Below are 22077 nucleotides of genomic sequence, written 5' to 3'. Positions count from 1 at the left end.
CTACTGATGTGTTCAAGTTAAGATTTATATAGTTTGTTTACAGAGCCAGTTGAAAAAGATGAATGAAAACATCAATTAGAATGAAATAAACCCTTAATTGGAAAATCTCTATTGACCTTTTCATTGGGATGTGCACCATATGTCGACTAGCAAATTTGCCTAATCTGTCCCTTACACATTGAATCTATTTTTAGTTTTTTTTTTTTTTAGTTTTTTTTTTTTTGTGGTGACTCTGAATTGCTGTTGCTGATGATATCAACCCCATTTAATGTCAAGCTTGTCACTTCCTGGAGATCATGTACGTAATTTTGTTAGAATTGTGAATTACATGCCACCCACATAAACAAATAAATTATTTCAGCAAGGATGTATTAAATTGATCAAAAGTGACTTCAAAGACTTATACATTGTTGCAAAAAATAAAATATAAAGCAGCACAACTATCTTCAATATTGATAATAATAAGAAACGTTTCTTGAGCATCAAATCAGCATATTATAGTGATTTCCGAAGGATCATGTGACACTGAAGACTGGAGTAATGACTGCTAAAAAAATTCAGCTTGGCATCACAGGAATAAATTACATTTTTAAATGTATTAAATTAGAAAATCATTTTATTTATCTTATTATTTTGATCAAATAAATGCACAATAAGATACTTCATACAAAATCTTACCAACCCTTAAACTTTTTAACAGTACTGTATATGCATAGCAGACCTACAGTACTTGTTTACATAAATGTATTGCTAGGTTGTTATTTTTGCCACTTTTATTTGTACAAATATTATATTGAGGACATAAATGTCCTAAAGAGCTTAATAGGAGAAAAGAACAAGAGCTTCATGGCTCAATCAGTCACAGTATGTGCGCTAACCACTAGGATACAGTTTAAATAATATTTTTGTTTTGATTACTGATGTGAAATATCACTTTATCCCTAATAAAAAGTAGATTAGACTCTATGCAGGCCCAGTTTCCTTAAAGAGTCGGTCTTGAGAAGCACAGAGATGGGCTTTCAGCTGTGAAATGAGATCATTGTCACTGTGCTCCCGCCAGCTCACGTTCAGCTCCTCTCACCTTGCCTCTCCTGTTTCTCCCATCTGCATTAGTCTCTTTTGCAGCTTCCCTTGTGCTACCAACTTCTAAAAGCAGGTCAAGGGGACCGGTGAGCATGTGCTATCAAATATTGTTCAGTTTTGAGAGCATATAAACTGTTAAACAGACAGGAGGTGTACAGAGAAGCCTCTTGTTAATGATATCCAGTATGTGCACATTCATGGCTGATGTTTACTTTCCGACAGAACAACTCCTAATTTGTTTAAACTGCAATAAAAGCCATAATGATTGAAGCAGATATTTAGTTTCTTAGTTGGATATTGTAGAATTAGATTAGTGCTAGGTTTTCTTCTAGGTTTCGCCAAACCTGAGCTGGTTTTTCTGTGTCTGTTTTTACTGTATAATTTCTGTTGAGGTGACCGTGGCTCACTAGGCTGTGTTTACTCATCAAACTCAACCCAGGGCTACAGAATGACTTGTGGTCAAATATTCCCACAAGCCAGAGGCAAAAGCAAGTGAGAAGACCATAACAGTGCATGGTTTAAAATAGGATTTGCATCAAAACATTTTAAAGCTATTGTTTCATGCTGTCACTCTCATTCGTGAATAAGCACAAAGGTCAAGAGGAAGATCGTAGTTTTGAGGGAAAATTCACACGTTTCACCTTCATGTCATTCTTTTCTGGGCCAAATATCACTTCAGTGTTGCCTCAGTCTGGTTTTAGCTCAAAAGTGTTTCTGTTTATCTGCAAAACTGACCGTGACCCTTTGAACCCAGCCTGTGAAAAGTTTGTTCAGTGACATTATCAGTCTGTATCTCATTCATGTATTTGCATATGCTTTGTTAGTAATGGGGAACTATGCTCTGAAATTCAGGCACATAAGCCATCTGAATGTCCTGAGATTGATGAAATAGCTCTATGAATATTTCACTTTGACAACATAACTGCTGTCAAAATATATATTAGAAGTGTTGTAACTGATGGCACATTGGTTCTGTGCTAACAAAATATAACAAAGATTTGAATATAGATTGATTAAAGATTTTGGTCAAGTCAAAGCACTTGAATGACTATAAATGGCGCTGATAGGAATTTTCAAAGCTTTATGCAAATAAGTGATGTGATGTGGCATCAGCCAATGGGAGTGCCAACAGTGACATTCTGCTTAATACAGCTGAATATTGCAGCTGAATAAAAACACTTGCTAGAAACCATTAAACCTTTTTCAGTATGATTTCACCGTCATTGGTGTGATCTGACGCATAATCGCCTTGGTCATCTCAATGTTATTCACAGTGCACGAGGCCAACAACATTCATCCTGTGTCATTTCCCAGAGGAAGTGTGATTTACTTAGCTCTTCTTATAGATGAAGCCCAATCAGCCATGGCCAGATAAATCTGCTGCTAATATTGTATTGTAGTTGTATTCAGTATTTTGTTTTGGTCTTTTTTTGCTTTGCAGTTTTTAGCGATTTGACAAAAAGTCACTTTCAACCATGTTTGAGGGCATAAACAATGTTTCACTGATGTCAGGCATTGATATAATTTCTGACCGTTTTGATGCTTAAAACAATGAAAAAATGTTTCCCACTCTTTTTAGTAGTGCTGAGCCTTTGAAAGCTTTTGTCATTTTCAAAATAAGATCAGACGGTTGAACACGTAGAGGTGGCTGGCCCACATGCCTGGAGGAATATAAATATTTGTGCTTTTGATAAATCCCTGGAAGTGCTTCATAAAGCTAGAGGCATGTGTTTGGGTGACCATTCACTTCAGAACCGAGAAGTACAATATATCACATCACTAAGTAGGTCAGCATATGTGGCATGCATTTTTATGTGAAACATATCCTTTACAGACAAAATAAGTAGTAAATTTAGTAGTACAAACTTATTTTAGCAGTCAACCTAGTGCAGACTTCACATTCCTGTTCACTGAATGCTCACATACCGTAACTCTGTGACATGTTTTTTCACTCAAATGAAGTTTAAGAAAAAAGAAAAAAAAACACTCATGCAAATATAAACATTATAAATTCAAAGTAACAGGGTCTAGCTAGGGTTAAATTGATTTTGTAAGAACAGTGAGTCATATGACGCAACTCTATATTGTATGTTTTAACAATGAATTATTTGAATATTTTGGTGGTGAAATGTTTTTTCCTTGACCAGAACACACAAATAATGTCAATGTTATGAAGAGGTGACTTTTTTCTTCTTCCTTTTTTTAAACACTCTGTTTATTAAGTTTTTACAGTGATATATCAGTGCAGCATATACAAATTAGTCTGAACAGATCTTTGAGGTGGGTTTATATATATATATATATATATATATATATATATATATATATATATATATATATATATATATATATATATATATATATATATAATAGCATGGACTCCCAGCTCCAAGGATAGAAAATAACAATAAATATATTTAAAAGTAAAATTATGATTTTTATAATTATATTTGGGTTATCATTATATTATGTAATGGGTTTAGCTGGAAATTGTCACCTTCAGTCTAAAGAATTTTTAAAATAATTATAAAAGATGTATGGTGTTGATGTTCTGTGGAACAACACATTCACAAATGAATACACTTAAAGGCTTCATTTTAATATAGCATGTAAGATAATATAATAAAACATGTTTTTATAACATAACATGACCTGTGCAGCATCCAGAAACAGTATTGGACAATTATTAACATGAATACAATAGTCATCATTTTCAACTCAGTAATTCAATGTAAATGGTCTGACTATCAGAATGATAAAGCTGTGTGCTTGGCAGCGGCACTAATGTGAGATCTCAGTTTGCTGGTTCTGATCAGAGCCATTAGTCAGTTGGGAACTGGGGGATTTGTTCTCGTCACTTGCCATCTCCCATTTCCCGTTGGCTATGAGTAAGATCCCCTGATCCGAAACATTCCTGTGCTGGTTCTGTTTACTCTTCCCTTATTCTGCCATCACAGGGAACTCACACACAGGCATGACCACAGTGAACCATCCCGCTTAGTCTCCCAGCTCATTCCACCCTGTCTCTACAATTACAGTAGACGCTCGAACTGTACTGATATTAGATCAGCTTGAAAGGATGACGTTGACAAATGCCACTGCCATAGACCTGTCCGACTGGCCCTTCCATTCCCTGTCTATACAGTAGAGCATTTAAATGCATTCTCTTCATTGTTATGTAGGTGTGCTCGAGGGTGTTGTTCAGTCAGGGATCTCAATCCTTAAAGATCAGCTCAAAATAGACAGCAACGAAATAGCTAGAGGGGACTTGGGCTTTGTCATTGCGTTTAATCAAGTTCCCACACAAATGGCTGACTTTGATTAATGTCCTCATTACAGGCTTCTCATGTGGGCTGGTAATGTGGCCCCTTATTTTGTGTTGTATCTCTGTGAATCTGTGAAGAATTTGTTTAGACAGGACAGTTTTATGAGGCAGAAGTTATTTATGCACCAGAACACATGTAGTACAGTAGGCACCATGACGGCAGCTCTCAAAGGGATAGTTCAGCCAAAAATTAAGATATTTGTTCATTTACTGTACTCACCCTCGTGTTGTCCCAAAACTACATGACATTTTATTTCTGCTTCAGATCATTAAAGAACATATTATAGAAGTCAATGTTCAGGCAACCCTCCCACTGAGGGTTTGAATTCTGTTTCACAGAATAAAGAGTTTGTCATCTTAAAGCAAATATTGAATCTTGTTGCAAGGTGCTTTGAAGAGAGACAAAACTACTATGGAAATTACTTTTTTTATTACTTTAATTACCCAGTCAGTCTCCTCTCTGAACCAAATTATGAGGTGGCATTTGTTTATGTACACAAAAAGCTTAATGAAATGGTCGTTATCTGCTTACCTTTGTGTGGGTTATCAAACACTGTAAAAGCCTTGTGATGAAGGCTGTGTGTGTGTGTGTGTGTGTGTGTGTGTGTGAGAGAGAGAGAGAGAGAGAGAGAGAGAGAGAGAGAGAGTTCATGTTTGGAGAAACTGCGACTCTATTAAAGCACACCATATAACCATAAATCTGCCTCACAAACATAGCGTTAGGCTTTTTATTTATTCATTGGTGTGCATCTCTGTGTTCTGGGAAGACCTTGTTTCATGTATCTTTTAAAAGCAGACAATTAGTGAAGCCATGACTGCTTCTAAGTAGAATATAAAGGTTGGATGGGGATATATTACCAGTTTTAATAGTCAATTGAAATATTTGAGTGTGTTTAAGTTGATTGTCTCGTAACAAGAGATGTTGAGAAATACAAAAGTACATATGCATTTCTCTGAGATGTTGTGGATTTGTTGTGCAGTTGGTTGTGGCAGGAAAGGTGGCCAGTTTGCAAATGTTGGCTTTCATTTGCTCAAAGTAAACGGAATTAGATGACGTATAATCCTGTTTACTTGGAGAAATTTTTTTTTTTTTGGCCAGCATGAAAACTGGATATATATCATTTATTTTAGAAAAACAAACCTTATTAAAGAAGCATATGTATTTTGTCTAGCTGCAATTTGCAATCCAAGACCACCCAGATGTGCTCTCACATTCAAAGGAGAAAATTACCTCTTAATGATAATTATATATAAATACTTTATAAATCTAATTTTATCTGATCGTCTGCAATTTGTCTTTCATTGTGCAGTGTTTTCAGAAATTCAAACAAATTACATGTTGATGAAAACTTGTCTAGCTTTGTATTATTTTATGTTATTGAATTGAATTGAACATGAACTGGCAAATACTCCAGAATTAACTTTATTTTTAAAATATTTATTCTATAGGGAATAATTATTGTCCACCTGTTTTTAAGCATATCCTGGCAAATATGTGACCATGACCAACAAACCTACGACAAGATAGTGTTACTTTATGGATGAAATGATCTGTGTATATTGAACTGTCAGGAGATGAGATGACTCCCTTGATCCTGAGTTTAAAAACTGCCATCTGTATGGTGATGCACTGTCACCTTGTCTCATCAGCTGCACTATTAGAATTTTAGCACCATATTTAGAATCCTAGTCTAAACATAATCTATCTCTATGTGTACTTCAGGGAAAATGACGCTGTTCCAGACTTCCCCATCAGACAGAATGTGCTACATTCTTTTCCACTGCCTTCAAAAGCGAGCAGAAATAATATGGCTGGGCTGAACTTGGAAACTTTGGCACAGAGTTCCTCTGCAGTAGCCAGACGTTTGAGAGCCACTCCTATCTCAGTTTACACAAACCCTCTGTGTTTGCTGTCTCTGGAGGGACGCTTTAGTCAGCCTTGCCTCCAATGCCATTTCTTACCCAGAAACCCCTCTCTGCTCCTCTGGGTGTTCTCTCCCAATCTTCATAACCTGACCAACACCCCTAGAGGTGTTTTACGCCATACGTAAACATGGGGTTTAATTACAGCTCAATTATGCAATTCTAGAAAATCCCTTTCCCAAATCAACAAACATGACATATGTTTACAAGTATGATGAGGGTATGATGACTTATTTATTTTTAACTTGTAACGCGTTTAAATTTATTGCACACCTATGATTAATCTAATCTCTGGGCTTGTACTTAGTTTTTACAGCATTGAATTTTTTCAGCTATTTGTGTTCTGATTGTTTTCAGTCTGGCTGTGGATGGGCCTGTTTTTCTTCAGCACACTACAGTGGTGAATTTGCAAGCCTGTTGTGTCTGTGTCCAGGGTTTACTACCATTCAGAATGAAGGGCTATCAGCGTGTACATTGTCCAGGCTGGGATTATTTCTGTCAGGCATTTTCCAGGACCACTTAGGACTGTAAGGGCTTCACAACTGCCTGCTGTGAAAATACAGTTATGTGCTTTTACATTTTGGCCTGGAATTCTCATCAGTACTGATTCCCTTCTTACAATGGTGAAAATCACCATTTGAGTCACATTCAGAAGGCTTGTACTTGCACTTTATATTCTGTTTGTTTTGTTTTTTCTTCCTTTTATTATCATGCCGGCTTTATGAGTGCCAAGGTTTATTTTCTGAAGAAGTGATCGGAAGGGACATACTGACCTTGTAATGACCCAGGGATTGTAAACAACATGCGAGATAAAATATGTTGTTTATATAGCCTTGTTTCTCTTCAGAAATCCCAAAGATGCCTGTATTAAAACCATTAAGGTAAATGTTAAAGGTGAACTTAGGCTATACCTGTTATGGAGTCTGAAATCAGTCCACCTTGTATTAGAATATTTTACCTCAGTCTTATATAAAATAGGGTGTTAATCAAGTACTTAGCAACTATTATAACTTAGGAGACTTAAATTGGTGTTTCTGAATGCTCTTTAGCAAGTAGCCTTTTGTGTGACTTTGCATAGGGGTTTATAATGGAGGATTCTAAAGTGAACCCAAATAGGTTCACACACTGGCGCTGCTTCTCAAATTAGTATTCATTGTGTGGCTGAGACCAGTGCTTAATTTGTTGAGCCACACTGGCCTGCAGAATACTTAATTTGTCGTGCTTCACATAGAGAGTTTATAAGTAACCTCATAGATATAATAATTGGCAACAGAAGTCATGATTTACATTATTTGATATTTAATTTCTTTGTACACTGTTCTTTATCTATTGGTTTACCGGAATTTTAGCTACAACTTTTAAGTGCACGAGAAAGTTCTTTTTTTATCTAAGCCAAAGTGACTTAATCAGAAATGTGGATCTGTAATATGTTGAAAAGGATTCCTGAAATAGCTATGAACTTCATTACACATTCCTGCTTTTATCTGCTATGAGCACTGCCAGGTCCGAGCTGGATTCTCAGCCAAACCACAGTACTCTGAGCCATATGTTAAATGCATTAAACTGAGAAACAGACTGTGTCTTGTAGCTTTAACTGCCCTCTGTTTGTATTCATTCATTGATTATATTTTAAGCGGAGATGCATACTGAATAATTCGGAGCAATCTTGGCTTGCACTTTCCCTTCAGGGCTAGGGCTAACTTGAACCAACTTCAACTCTGCCGTATGTGAATGCAGGTCCTCTGTGTGAATTCCACATGGTTGTAAGGAAAGGATAGTTTGAGGAGGTGAAAAATTGCCGCCTTATTGAATCAAACCCAGCCATTTCCTGTGCATGAGTCTGCGCTCCGCTCCACACTCTCCATATAAGGCAATGGTATTTGCATGAGGGAACGGCCTGCCATGTCAGTATGGATCTAAGACTGGTGCTACTGACATTTTTCAACTGCTGTAGGATTACAATGGGGAAATTATCTGTTACAGTATTTTCTGGTGAGGATTTTGCAAGGAGAACAATGGATTTTTCTCTCCTCTTTTTTATGAATGAAGCATTTCTTCTTTCTGTAGTTTTTTTGTTTGTTTGTTAGTTTTTTTGTGTGAAGTTGTACATTTTCTCGAAGTGCCACACATGTAATAAGTGGGTAAAACAGAGAGTGTTCAAATGTGATGCCAGCCAGACTCAATGAGATAGATGGTGTTATTATAGCCTCTCTCATACTAGTATACTCTCCAGATGTGCCATTCACCCGTCTGGAGAATCACATTATTCTGACCTCACAGCTGCTCCTTAGTCAATTAATACAATGAATGTCCTAATTTATCATGCAGTCATTTGGATTACAGAGTTATGCTTGGTGAGTTGTGCCATCCAGCATCAGATGCTTCCCTGTCGTCCATGGCAAAGCAGCATGTCATGGTGCATTTTCATAACAGTAAGATCGTATCCAAGAGTTGCTGAAATGTATGATTTTTTTCTTATTTGTTACTAACTTGCATGTACTAAATTTGATTGTATTGTACAATTACAATAGAATGTATGATGATTTATTTTACAGCACCCTCACATATTAAATAAAAATGTGAAGCAGAAAACACACCTGATGCAAACATACAACTTCTACCTTCTACCAAATTGTCGTAATTACAGTTTGTACAAAGTGGTAAATGCAAACTTCCCAGGAGGACTTGTGCACTATTTTCATGCCTTCTTGTTTCATACAAACCAAATTAGCGCCATCTCGCATAGCAGTTATCATTTCTTACATCAGAAAACACTGGTTTGAATATAACTGTAATGTGGTTGTTTTTTGTCAGTTGTGCACTAAGTTGTATAATCAGTCAGTCAGATGGTTACTGCAAAATAAACCCCTTAACACAGATATGGGGGTTTCATGCCTTTCTAAGGCTGTCTTCTTCCTGCTGTTTCTAATAGTAAGCATTAATGTAAAGTTGTTGGGGTTGAGATATTTTATTGCCTGGTTATTTTAAATCCTGATTGATGTCTTTCCAGGGAGTTTGGGAGTTTGACCTTGCGTGGTGCGGATGGGTATCATTTTTGTCATGCTGTAAATAATTCCTGCTGTTCCTGGGTGAGCCACAGCACAAGCGTAGTGAACTTTAGCTTTCCTTGTTTCCGGTGTTCCTTTACAAAACGGAACATTTTCATCCCTAAATAAGCCTAGTGGGACCAACTATAGCTCATAAAAGCAGAGATGCTGTTTTCTCCCTTGCTTGACTTTGTGTGGTCTATGACTTGGAGTCTTGGACAGTAGGTGTGGTCCTTGTGCTTTTTGTAAAGACTTCTTCAGAAAGAAATGAATAAAATTACGGTGTGTGCTCTGTCTGGCCCATTGCAGTTGTGTTTTTGAGTAACTTTAATGAATTACTGACAATTGGCAAGTAACACATTGAATTGAACATGACCTTTTGAAGTAGAAAGATTGAAATAGTATTTCTTTGTAAAATGTACTTCAGTCATTTTTTTTTTCGTAGTCTCATTTAAGTCATTGTGTGTTCAAATAGCATCCTGTTTTCACAGCAGTTTTATGGGGAACATGTGCTGGGAATAAAGACATTCATCTTCTTTCCAGGTGTTTATGTGTCCCATGGTGTGATAGTGATGCTGACTCAAATATTGTGAAAGAAGTGATTCAATAGAATTAGAAAAACACTCGAAAGACAATGAACTCTCTCTGTAATACATGCAAAAATAAACTAAACAAAACAGTCAGTAAAGGTCTAAAAGAAGTGTTTACTGTTTTGTTTAAAACGCTGCGTTCCTCCTTTAAATGTTTTTGAGCCAGCTCCACTTCTAATAGTGTTCAGGTGAGGTTCTTTATTGTTGTCATGGTGTTGAGCGTTTATTGTGTTTCTTTATTTTCCTGTAATTTACCTCGGACTTGTACTGTGCTCGTTTACGATGGCAAGTTAATTAGTCCTTCAAGGGAGGGAAAAAATCTGCTTCTGCTTTCTTGCACCCCTAGATTTTTCTGACTGTGGAATGTACAATTTTGAGAATGTTAAATGTCTTTACAGTTTACCTCATTTCATTGTCATGGCATTCCTTAGCTTGGGAAAATTGCTGTAAGAAAAGAATAGACAAATGTGGCCTTCAAATCAGACTAATGCACTAATGATTGAACATTACAGAGTAAAATGTTTAAAACAGCAGTGCGTTTGGATCATGTGCTCTCACTGTCTATGTCTGTCTGGCTCTCTTTCTGTATTTCTTGAGTCACACTCTTTGTATCCTTCTCTTTGGATTATCCTGTCAAATGCACTTGAGGCTTTGTGTCATTCTGAGTAAGGGTCTGTTTCCTCATGGGTCACTGTGACCTCAGAACGGTAGCCAGAAGCCATTGACTCACGTCCCATGATGAATGACCCAAGCTCTCCAGAGACACACCCTCTGCAAAAACATCACCAGAGCAGAAGTACAATGGGAAGGGAGGTAAAAGAGGGGGACGAGGGAGAAGAGAAGGAATGGTAAGAACATCAGGCGAAGATCAAAAGAAGTGTTTGTAGTGCTCAGGGAGTTTTAGGGAGACTCCTGACCATGCACTTTTCATCGGTTTAGAAAAACAAAATCAACATCTGCTGCGGTGAAAAAGAACGAGCTGTGTTAAATGTGCCGCAGGCGGTGAATTGGACGCGGTCATTTTGCTGACTGGACTGTTTGCTCACATGAACTGTTGTCAGCAATGTACTGTGTTTATCAGCGTTCATGACTGAATGCGATTCAGATTGAAGATGTAATGGCTGTGTCACTGATGGCATTAAAAGTGATTGCAAATTATTATTTCTGAACAGGTTTCTCAATCACTTCCTAACCACCCATCTGCCATTGTAGTTTCTATTACAATACCTTAAATATGGCTTAATATAACAGTATGATATATTAAGTGTTACAATATCAAGAGAAATTCATTCCTGCTGATTAACAACATATTAAACTAGCCAAAGCTGATTCACTGGTCTTAGTTTCAGTGTTAATTTAGTATTATTTACATACTACTGTGGTATTTATTAACATTTTGAACTAATTTTATTTTTAGATTTTCCGTTTTCATTTTAGTAACTTTTTTTGCTTTTATATTTTTTTGTTGTTGTTTTAATAATATATTTATATAGCTTTATTTTTTTTTTTTTTTTTCAGTTTTAGTTCTTAATCTTCTTATTTATAGAAGTTGAATAAGTTACTTTATTTCTAATTTAATTTTTTCATCTAATATTTTATTTTGTGTCTGTGTGGTCTGCTGTCTGATTTTAGGGTATTTTTGAGCAATTTTTAAGTCGCTGCCCAGAAAAACACCAGCTTAGCCAGGCTTGGAGACGATCTTAAACCAGCTGAGACTAACAAACAATCTTAGGCTGGTTTAAGTGTTTTTTTTTTTTTTTTTTTTTTTTTTTTTTTTTTGTAGCAGGATAATGATCATACTTTTTAGAAGCATTTTCAGTGTAATTACTTGCTGCCACAAGTATACCATGCTACCCTTCAACCCTAAACTCATACCATTCATTGAGAAAAAAAACTGCTCATACAAACAGAGCAATGTTTCGAAAGGTCAACAGAGCTGCAGTGTTCACACTCTTCTGGGAAGTCAACCTATGAATGGCTTACTTACAGTTTTCTCTGTACATCGCATTTGAAAGAAAGTGTTTCAGCATTAAAAATATGATGCTATCTTTAAAAAGAAATCTAGTTATGGAGTGTCTAGTACTGTCTTTGGATATGCTAATAAAGTTTCTGCCAGGTAGCCTGCTACACAAAAGCTATGGGTGTGTATACAGTCTAACAAGAGTTTCTTGTTTGTGTTTGCTTTCACAGGGGAGCCGGGGACACTACCGGTACCACTGGCAAAGCCACAATGTCAAGCAGAGTGGTGTGGATGATATGGTGCTTCTCTCCAAGATCAATGAAGACGCCATTGTGGAAAACCTCAAGAAGAGATACATGGATGACTTTATTTTTGTATCCTTGTCCAACTGAAAATGCATCATAAATCCTAAGTCTAACTGTGCTAATATCTCAATCTGATATAAATCTGTCCCTAAATACGGATGTCCTCTGTCTGAGTTTTTGCAGATGGATGTTTTCCTGTGGCTCACTAGAAAAATCTTGGATTTCATCCTCTTGAGTATAGATTAAATCTTGATAGGGTTTATTTTGACCAAAGCTTCACTAGTAAACATTAACATTTAGCAATGACGAAAGTTGTTCTTGAACTCTATGGTACAACCAAATCAGTGTTGTCCTGTTTCCCACAAAGCCGTATGTGAGATTCTGAGAGCTTTGTAACAACAGATTGTTGAAGGCAGCCAAAGAATGCTGGTTTACCTCTCCTCTATATGAACCCAATGTACTTGGCATTGTTCATGTCTAATTCATCACACATTACTGGCACTAAAATGACCTGTACTGTTTCTTGATGAAAACCTCACTTGCAGTGTATTTCTATTTTCTGCCCTTATTAGGTTTATGGAGTCTTAGCAGACTCTGGCCATTTTGGTCCAGAATCAGTCCTGTGATTGTGGTCAGAAAATAGAAACAACACCAAAGTGTTCCAGTCAGCAGCGTATGGAACTGAGGTCACAGAGCGCCAGGCTCAATACTTCCTTTATTTGCAGTGAGCAACTTACGGCAGGGCAGCCAAATAGCTCCAATCACTCACTGCCGGCTGTTGCCTTCCCACTGCATTCAGAGGAGAGCAACAGCATCTTAATAAGGCTCTGACCCAATAACCAAAATCTTCACTGCTGCCACATATAACTCTTCACTGATGTCACCAGTCCATTATTCACACTCGGGCCATTTTTCATCTGCCAGTCCAGCCAAAGTTTTTTGAATCTCCTCTGAGTATTAACAACCACAATGAGTAAAATAGTCTATGAGGTTTTCCTCTATTGTGAATGCTAAACCTCTAATAGTTTTCAGAAAGAGAGTTTTCAATCTAATAATTTCCACAGAGAAAGATACATTTTGTAAAGAAATAGTTAAAGGGACAGGGCACCAGCAAATGAAAATTCTGTCATCATTTAGTCATCCTCGTGTCGCTCCAAAACTGTATGGCTTTCTTTCTTCTGCAGAATACAAAATAAGTTATTTTGATGAACATTTTCAACTGTTTTGTCCATACAAACAGCTTTGGACCCCATTGACTTCCATTGTATAGACAGAAATACAGGAGTAAGTACACAGAGGTTAAGAGCGATATGAGGGAGAGTAAACAGTTACAGAATTTTAATTTTGGGGTGAACTGTCTCTTCAAGATTCAAGATTCAAGATTCAAGATTTTTATTTGTCACATACACAATTATATAGAGCATATATAACCAGCAGTGAAATGTGAGTCAGGTACGCTCCATGGACATTGCAATTATTAAAGAATACAACACAGATGAAAATATACATAAATATAGCTATGAAACAATGAAATAAAAGTAAACAATAAAAAATATAAGAATAAAATATAAAATATATAAAAAGATGTATACTGTAGAATTAAATATATAGTGGAAAATAATGTGCATGAAAGTAAACTGTAGTCTTAAATAATGAGATACACAGGAATGTACAAGAGGCAAATGTGCAAACAGGTTGACACTTTCAGTATGTCAATGTGAGGTAGTGAATGATGAATATCTTACTGATAAAGTGAATATTAAGTGGAGACATGAAGATGTTAAGAGGCTGGTTTTGAGTTTAGGAGCCTGATGGCCTGGGGGAAGAAACTCTCCATTCTGGCACCATGATGTTGACATCAGGCTACGGAAACGCTTACCAGATGGCAGCAAAGTGAAAAGATGGTTACTGGGGTGAATGGAGTCCTTGATTATTTTAACAGCTCTGCTTTTGCAGCGTTTGAGGTAGATGTCCTGCAGAGAGGGGAGAGCAGACCCTGAGATGCGCTCAGCTAAGCGCACAACTCTCTGCAGGGCTTTGCAGTCATGACTGGAGCTGTTCCCATACCACACTGATATACACTGAGTCAATACACTTTCAATGGCCCCTGAATAGAAAGTTTTCAGGATTGCAGGTGAAACCCTGAATTTTCTCAGCTGTCTCAGATGGTACAGTCTTTGCCTGGCTTTATTAACCTGTGTTTGAATGTGTGTAGTCCAAGTCAGGTCCTCAGAGATGTTTACACCGAGGTACTTGAATCTGCTCACACTCTCCACAGGGGTCCCGCTGATCATTAGAGGAGTATAGGGCTGCTGCTGTCTCTTCCTGAAGTCAACAATCAGCTCTTTAGTTTTGCTCACATTCAGAGAGAGACAATTGTCCTGGCACCATGATGTTAATTTCTCTACCTCATCCAAGTATGCGGTCTCATTATTGTTGGAAATGAGGCCCAGAACCACAGTATCATCAGCAAATTTAATAATAGATGTGGAGCTGTGGGAAGACACGCAGTCATGTGTGTAGAGAGAGTAGAGCAGGGGACTCAGGACACAGCCCTGTGGGGCTCCTATGTTCAGGGTGATGGAGTTAGAGGTGAACTGGCCTACTTTCACCACTTGAGGTCTGCCGGTGAGGAAATCAAGAATCCAGTTGCATAGTGAAGAATTCAGGCCGAGGTCCATGAGTTTAGAAGCTAGCGTGATGGGGACTATAGTATTGAAAGCTGAGCTATAGTCGATAAATAGCAGCCTTACATAGTTCCTGTTATTGCTGTCAATGTGTGTGAGAGAAGAGTGCAGGATGTGAGAGATGGCATCATCAGTGGATCTGTTGGGGCGATAAGCAAACTGAAGAGGGTCCAAAGTATCCGGGATGGAGGAGCTGATGAAGTTTTTAACCAGTCCCTCAAAGACCTTCATGACTATTGATGTGAGGGCAACTGGACGATAGTCATTCAGGCAAGAGGGGTTATTGTTCTTAGGCACAGGGATGATGACAGATATCTTAAAAGAACAGGACCGCAGACCGATGTAGCAAGAGACTCATTAAAAATGGATGTAAACAAACCAGCGAGCTGATCAGCACAGGACCGCAGAATACGGCCAGAAATCCCATCAGGTCCGGCTGCTTTCCTGACATTCACTCGCTTTAGAGCCCTCCGAACCTCGTCCTCAGACACGGTGATCACATGATTATCGCTGCTCTGACTGCTGTTTCCTGACGCGCTGATCGGCAGACTCGCGCTGCTCAGATTGCTTTCAAAGCGGCCGTAGAAAGTATTTAGCTCGTCAGCCAGCGACGGATCTGCTCTCACCTCTGCAGAGGATTTATTTCCAAAGGCACAGATGGTTCTTAGTCCTTGCCACATGCGTCGGGAGTCATTGAGCTGGAAATGTGACTCTATTCGTTCCCTGTATCGGAGTTTGGCGGCTCTTACTGCGCGTCGGAGAGCATAGCACGATGCTTTGTACTCACTCATGTTTCCCGACAAAAGACCGGCGTTGTAAGCAGCAGTGCGTTTGTTTACTGCTGCACGGATTGTACTGTCCACCCAAGGTTTCTGATTAGAGAAGGTCCTTATAGATATTGTATCCGTAGCTTGTTCGGGCTAGCGTGTTTACAAAGCTTAATGCTACATCCGTGAACTCGCTGACGTCAGATGAACTTGCCCGAAACATGTCCCAGTCTACGTCATCAAGAGCCGCCTGTAGCATGGCTTCTGAGTGGGCGGACCAGCGCGTCACCACCCTCTGCACCGGGGGTTCTTGAACGAGCCTTTGTTTATATTCCGGTGTGAGGAAAATGGCGGCATGGTCCGATTTGCCGAAAGCCGGTAGTGAGCGAGCTTTGTAGGCATGCTTAAACTGAGTGTAGCAGTGATCCAGTGTATTCGGTCCTCTGGTTGGACAGGATACATGTTGATAATAATTAGGCATAACCTGCCTGAGGTTGGCTTTGTTAAAGTCCCCAGCGATGATAACAGCAGCGTCAGGATGTTTGTTGATGTTGCCGCTGAGCGCATCGTGAAGCTCGGACAAAGCCAAACCGGTGTCAGCTTGTGGTGGGATGTAGACAGCAGTAACGATGATCGATGAAAACTCCCGGGGAAGATAGAATGGGCGGCAAATAATAGATAAATGTTCCAGATGAGGCGAGCAGGAGCGCGACAGAGTGGAGATATTCCTGGGGTCACACCATTTCTTGTTAATCATGAAACACACTCCTCCACCCTTGGATTTACCGGCCTCGGCTGTCCTGTCCATCCGTAAAACAGAGAAGTTTTCAGACGGCGTTACAGCAGCGTCCGGGACCGAGGGCGTGAGCCATGTTTCAGACAAACAAAGGATGTTACAGTCCCTAATGTCCCGTTGGAAACTTATCCTGGCTCTAAGATCGTCCATCTTATTCTCCAGAGACTGGACATTGGCGAGCAGAATGCTCGGTAGAGGAGGACTGTGAGCTCTTTTTTCTCAGTCTGTTGCGGACCCCAGCACGTTTCCCGCGGTGTTTCTTGATCCGTCGCCTCGGGTGGTTATTCAGGTGGCCATTGTTCATCTCGGTGTTCCGGAGAATCTCAGATGGCCACGATGGGTTGGAGGATAAAGTGTCCTGGAACAGGTTAGTGAAGCGGTATCCAATGTCCAAAAGTGTTCCTTTGTCGTAAGTGATCAGTGCAGAGGTTATGTGTGCAAAAAGAGAAAGCAAAAGTAGGTAAAAAAGTAAATAAAAACACAATCTAAGCGGAGCGACCTGGACGGCGACCGAACTCAGCGGCGCCATCTTGTGTCTCTTTCCTGACACTTTTTCTTCTTGCAGTCTTTTGAGCCTTGACCTTTACCTGCAGACATACATTGGTCCTGTACTCATCTCAGTAAACCCTTTCAAACAAATGCCCTACTTTGGGGATAAAGAAATAGAGATGTACCAAGGCTCGGTAAGTGTTTTTGGTCACTTTATTTTATGGTCAAATTATCACTGTTAACAAACCATTAAATATGACTTTTGCCTCAATAAAATCCTAATTTGCTGCTTATTAATAGTTAGTAATGCAGTTGTTATATTAAGGTATTGGGTAGGATTAGGGATGTAGAATATGGTCATGCAGAATATGTGCTAATAAACAGCCAATATGTTAGTAATAGGCATGCTAATGGTTTTCTGAACAACACAACTCGCATTTTGTTCCATAGGTTTAGTTTTCCCTGTGTGTTATGTAACTTTGATTCACTACACACACTAATTAAGCTAATTGTTTTCTAAACTCCGTGATCTGTATCGAAACTGTCCTCATAAAGTTCTTTATGTAGTTCGATACCTAGAGGTTTCTGTAAACAGTAATTGCTCTAGTAATGGTTTTAATAGAAGAAGTTTTTAAAGTGTGTAGGCGTGGTGCAAATGCTTTTAACAGCTGCATTCTTAGTCAGTAAAAAAGCTGTGCAGACCTGCCTTAGCCATTAAAGCCACCTGGCTATACTGCCACAGAACAGTATGTACAGGTCTATGTTCTGATCCACGCTTGGCCAGAGGTCTTGGCTCCTCATCAAGCTTCTAGCTTCTGTCAATAATCATTTGCTAGTGGATGCTTTTGACTTAAATGCTATACACAGTAGCTTATTTATAAATGCGAGCACATGCCATCCTAAACATGAACTGTAATGTAAATTATGAAATGAATCTGCTTTTCTCCATTTCTCCCTCTCTCTCAGGCTCAGTATGAGAACCCTCCTCATATCTACGCTCTAGCCGATAACATGTATAGAAACATGATGATCGATCGGGAGAACCAGTGTGTCATTATCAGGTGAGAGAACTCTGAACATATGTGATCTGAATATCAAACTTAATTTAGTGTAATGTAGGTGCTTTTAGTCACAGGAATCTTGATTTGTGTGTAGCTGTTTATTAGGATTCTCAATTTCATTGTTAACTGACATATTCACATATTATTCTGATCAGTTAATGAAATAGAGCATTGTTGGCGTGTTGCTATTTTGAGGAACTGAAAATAGACTCCACCATAGAACAACTCAAATCTGGTCTAAAGTCTGGCGCAATGTTTTTTCTTTGTTATTTAAAGAGCGTGTTAGTAATATGCGCCTATAGGCGGGTGCACAACGCACGTACACTTTGCTGATTACACATACAGGGACGTGCAGCAGCAAACAAACATTTTTAAAAATGAAAAATTACATTCCGCTATGTAAATAGCAAACCTGCCATGGGCCGAGCACAACTGGCTTTTAAAGGATGGGAGATGAGACTCTGATTGGTTTATTGCACGTTACACCCAAAAAACACCAATTACTGATTAGGAGAATAGGGACAACCCATTTAGACCATGCGCCCGGGCGTGCCAACTGTTTGCCCGTCATTAAACTAGCAAAAGTGTATTCGGACACGCCTTGAGTGCATCTGCGTCGTGCACTTTAGAACATGCGCTTAGATCGTTAAAATATAGCCCATTATTTTATAATGTGTTATTCTTTTATTTAAATATTTGTACTAAATTAACATGTTAAATTGTACATACAGACATTCAGGTGTTTTCTCCAGTCTGTTTATGTGTGATGTAGAAAGGGTGTGATATACAATTAGTTTTGGTATGACATCAATTCAGACGTCGCAATGGGAGAGTCACTGGGATGTCAGAGTGAATAGGTTGTCATTACTGTTTTGCTTTACAGATGAGGAGGGTGTACGGTTAAAATACGGTTGAATGATACAGATTCAACAAGCCCGACAACCTCAGCAGTTCCCTTTGAATATGCATTTCACTAATAATCTGTGAGGATAACTTTTACCCCTTTTGATGAAATAACAATAGACAAAGTAATTTTATATCCTTTGGTCTTTATTTTGTATATTATTTTCTCCAGGATGTACGAGACACAAAGCACAAGAGCTTTTGTAACTTGCACTTCCTGCTTGAGCACAGGAAACGCACTTGCAAGGCCCTTAGAGGGACCATCTGCTACTGTAAATGGGAGGAAACTCCACTGAATAGACATTTGTGATTGGTATAATATTGCTGGGTCTCTTCCTGTTGGAAATGGCAATCAGAGAGCTAAAGTCTGACTCACCTTAACCAAAACAATGAGTCAATGAGTCAAGAAACAAGTTTTTTGATTGGAGAGCCACAGGGGACATTATGAGTTAATTTGAGTGCCAAGTGAACACTGGTTCTGTTGTGCTTTTAATATTATGCTGTTAGTTTGAGCTGTCCAGCATGACATCTTATGGCTCCACCAGTGGTGTTTGTTTTGGGGCTAGGATATGTCTAGGAATTTGCAAGGAATTGACTTCTTTTGTATGAATTTTGCCAAATGGTTCTTGCTTTTGGTGCTGCTAGTGGTGCAGTTTAAAAAAAAGGTTGGGAAATTTTGCCTACCTTAGTTTAAGAAAACATTTCATTTAAATCAAGTGTCTGAATTCACCCTGCCACCCTGTAGTGTTGGTGAAGGAGGGGAAGTTGCAGAAAGGGAGATTTTCACTGCTGAGCCTGAGATCTTTCTTTTAGATCTCATAGTCACCTGTGGGCTGGGGGTGACTGTAGTGCTTACTTCATAGTAAGTGACTTCAGTTTCAGCATTTTTCTCAGCCGTTTGTTTGTATAGCGAGAAAGCCACTTCCAGTTCAGTCAGACCACATAAAGAGACTGGAAGTGGAATTGTGAAGACCCAGATTAGTAAACAAAACCTTCCATGAAATTGCTGCCCAGGCACCCTGTGGTCAAGCTGTATTTTGGTTAGGACAGGCACAGGTTTTTCTAAAAACCATTATGCATGAAGGACAGTTCCTTTTCACATGGCCAGTTACTTTTCAGAAGTTTGCTTTTTTAAATGCCTCTTATGTGCACAAAGGCTGCATTTATTTGATCAAATTTTTTTTTTTTTTATGTGATTTTTTTTGTCTGTAGTGGCGTAATGGTACAGAAATGTTTGGTGAAATCAAGACGGAAGGATGTAGCAGAAACTGATGTATTAAAATAGTCTCTCTTCCCCAAAAGAGGAAGCCTTTTACTGAATGAATTAGACTTGTGCATGTGCTAAAGGACAGAATTAACTGATCACTTTGTCATCTTGTTATGGCAGCCCCTATGGACTGTACAGTATGATACACCCACCGGTGTGACCCAGTGCTGTATTTGCGGAGCTGATGTTTCTGCTGCTGAATAATGAGTCTCATGACTGGCCACTTACTGAATGAGACTGAATGACTGATGCGTCTCTCTTTCTTTCTTTTTGTGCCCATTTTTGGTCTGCAAACGTACGCAGGAAGTTAAAAATGAGCATTACAGCATACAAATTACAAATCCCCCAAAGACATGTTTAAAAATAGCCATAGACAATTCATCTAAGTGGACTGAGTGTACAATGTACAATAAAAGAGTGTGCTCTCAGAGCTTTCATCGCCTGTAGACAAGCAGGGACATTTCCTTTAAGGTGGAAAGCCTATAAACTCGCAAGACAAAGGAATGAGAACCACATGGCAGGCTTAAGCTCCTTTAAGAACTCTTGGAGCCAGCATGAGAAGTTTTTCTGTATGTATGGTGAGGCTCTCACGATAGGATGAAGTGAAATTAAAGGTGTGTAGTACCGCTGCTGTGTGATGTAATGGACTTCTTACTGCTTACCCAAGCTTCTTTTAATGTGCCACAGCTGTGCCTTCTCAAAATGGCAATACTGACATTGGTAATAGAAGAAATACAGAAAAATAAACCAGCTTCTTCTGTCATCATCCGCCAAACCACATACATCTCAATGCTTATGGCCCTGCCAAAGGCAAAGGCCAGGCGGAAAGATGCAAGTAAAGGGTAAAGCAACTGAAGAAAACGAAATAGAACTAGCTTTAAGACACAGGATTAATGAATGACATTTTATTTGGTTTAATTTGAATATAAGCATAATTTTCTTGCCCTGTTGGCTATATGTATGTGTACATATACCGTACACTGCCATTCAAAAGTTAATTTGATTTCCTATTCATCACGTAATCCTGAATGACAGTCTCCACAAAAATATTAAGCAGCACACCTTTTGAACATTCATAATTAGAAATGTTTCTTGAGCTCTAAATCACTGGATCACTGAAGACTGTAATGGCTGCTGAAAATTCTCCTTTGGCATCACAGGAATAAATTATCTCATTTAACATGTTAAAACAGAAGATTGATATTGTAAATTGTAATAATATTTCACAATATTGCTGTTTTTACTGTATTCTTGATCAAATAAATGCAGCCTTGATGAGAATAAACATTCACTGTTCGGACGGCACGGATGTATACATATGATCCCATAAGAAAATTACTGATTACTGTCAACATAAACTGTGTGCATTCTGATTCACTACATCACTATAAGCATGTGCTCCCATAACCGAGCAACACATTACAGACTATAGCTCACTATGGACAAATATAGAAACATATTTAGTTAATTAAAGGAATTCCCCTCTCGCCAGCACCATTATACTTGATCTGTATTAATTGAGGATAAGAATCTACTAAACCCTCTCAGACCCTCTTAAAAGCTTACTGAGCAGATTTTAGTGTTGTGCTGTGGGGCAAACAAGGGGCTTTTTTTGCTTGTTAACACCCTCCTGTTCTTGTTTTTAGAGGAAAATTAGAGTCTGGGTTTTAATATGATCATAAAATTTTTGACTGGTAAAACTTTAAACTCTGTTGGTATTATTTTGTAACAATCACTGTTGTCACTACTATACCCTAAAAGCCTAACATATCTATAATAGCATTATATTATGCTTTTAGGATATACACATATGCATTGCAGTACAAAAGTTTTGGATCAGTAAGATTTTCTATCTAAAGTATCCGTGCATTTTT

At 38.5% G+C, this 22077-nt stretch overlaps 1 protein-coding gene across 3 annotated transcripts in view; it reads left to right on the top strand.

Moving 5' to 3' along the window:
* The window catches only part of myo1ea (myosin IEa), a 46094-nt gene that overhangs the window by 2929 nt on the left and 21088 nt on the right, over window positions 1-22077 (top strand). For all 3 annotated transcript variants that reach the window (XM_042727628.1, XM_042727627.1, XM_042727626.1), the window contains exons 2-4: window positions 12159-12302; window positions 17077-17166; window positions 17939-18033. In XM_042727628.1, coding sequence (XP_042583562.1) covers window positions 12159-12302; window positions 17077-17166; window positions 17939-18033 — 329 coding nt within the window. The remainder of the gene's footprint in view (window positions 1-12158; window positions 12303-17076; window positions 17167-17938; window positions 18034-22077) is intronic.

The sequence above is a fragment of the Cyprinus carpio genome, chromosome B7 (assembly GCF_018340385.1).
Source record: "Cyprinus carpio isolate SPL01 chromosome B7, ASM1834038v1, whole genome shotgun sequence".
Taxonomy (NCBI): Eukaryota; Metazoa; Chordata; class Actinopteri; order Cypriniformes; family Cyprinidae; genus Cyprinus; species Cyprinus carpio.
This window is presented reverse-complemented; position numbering and strand designations above follow the sequence as displayed.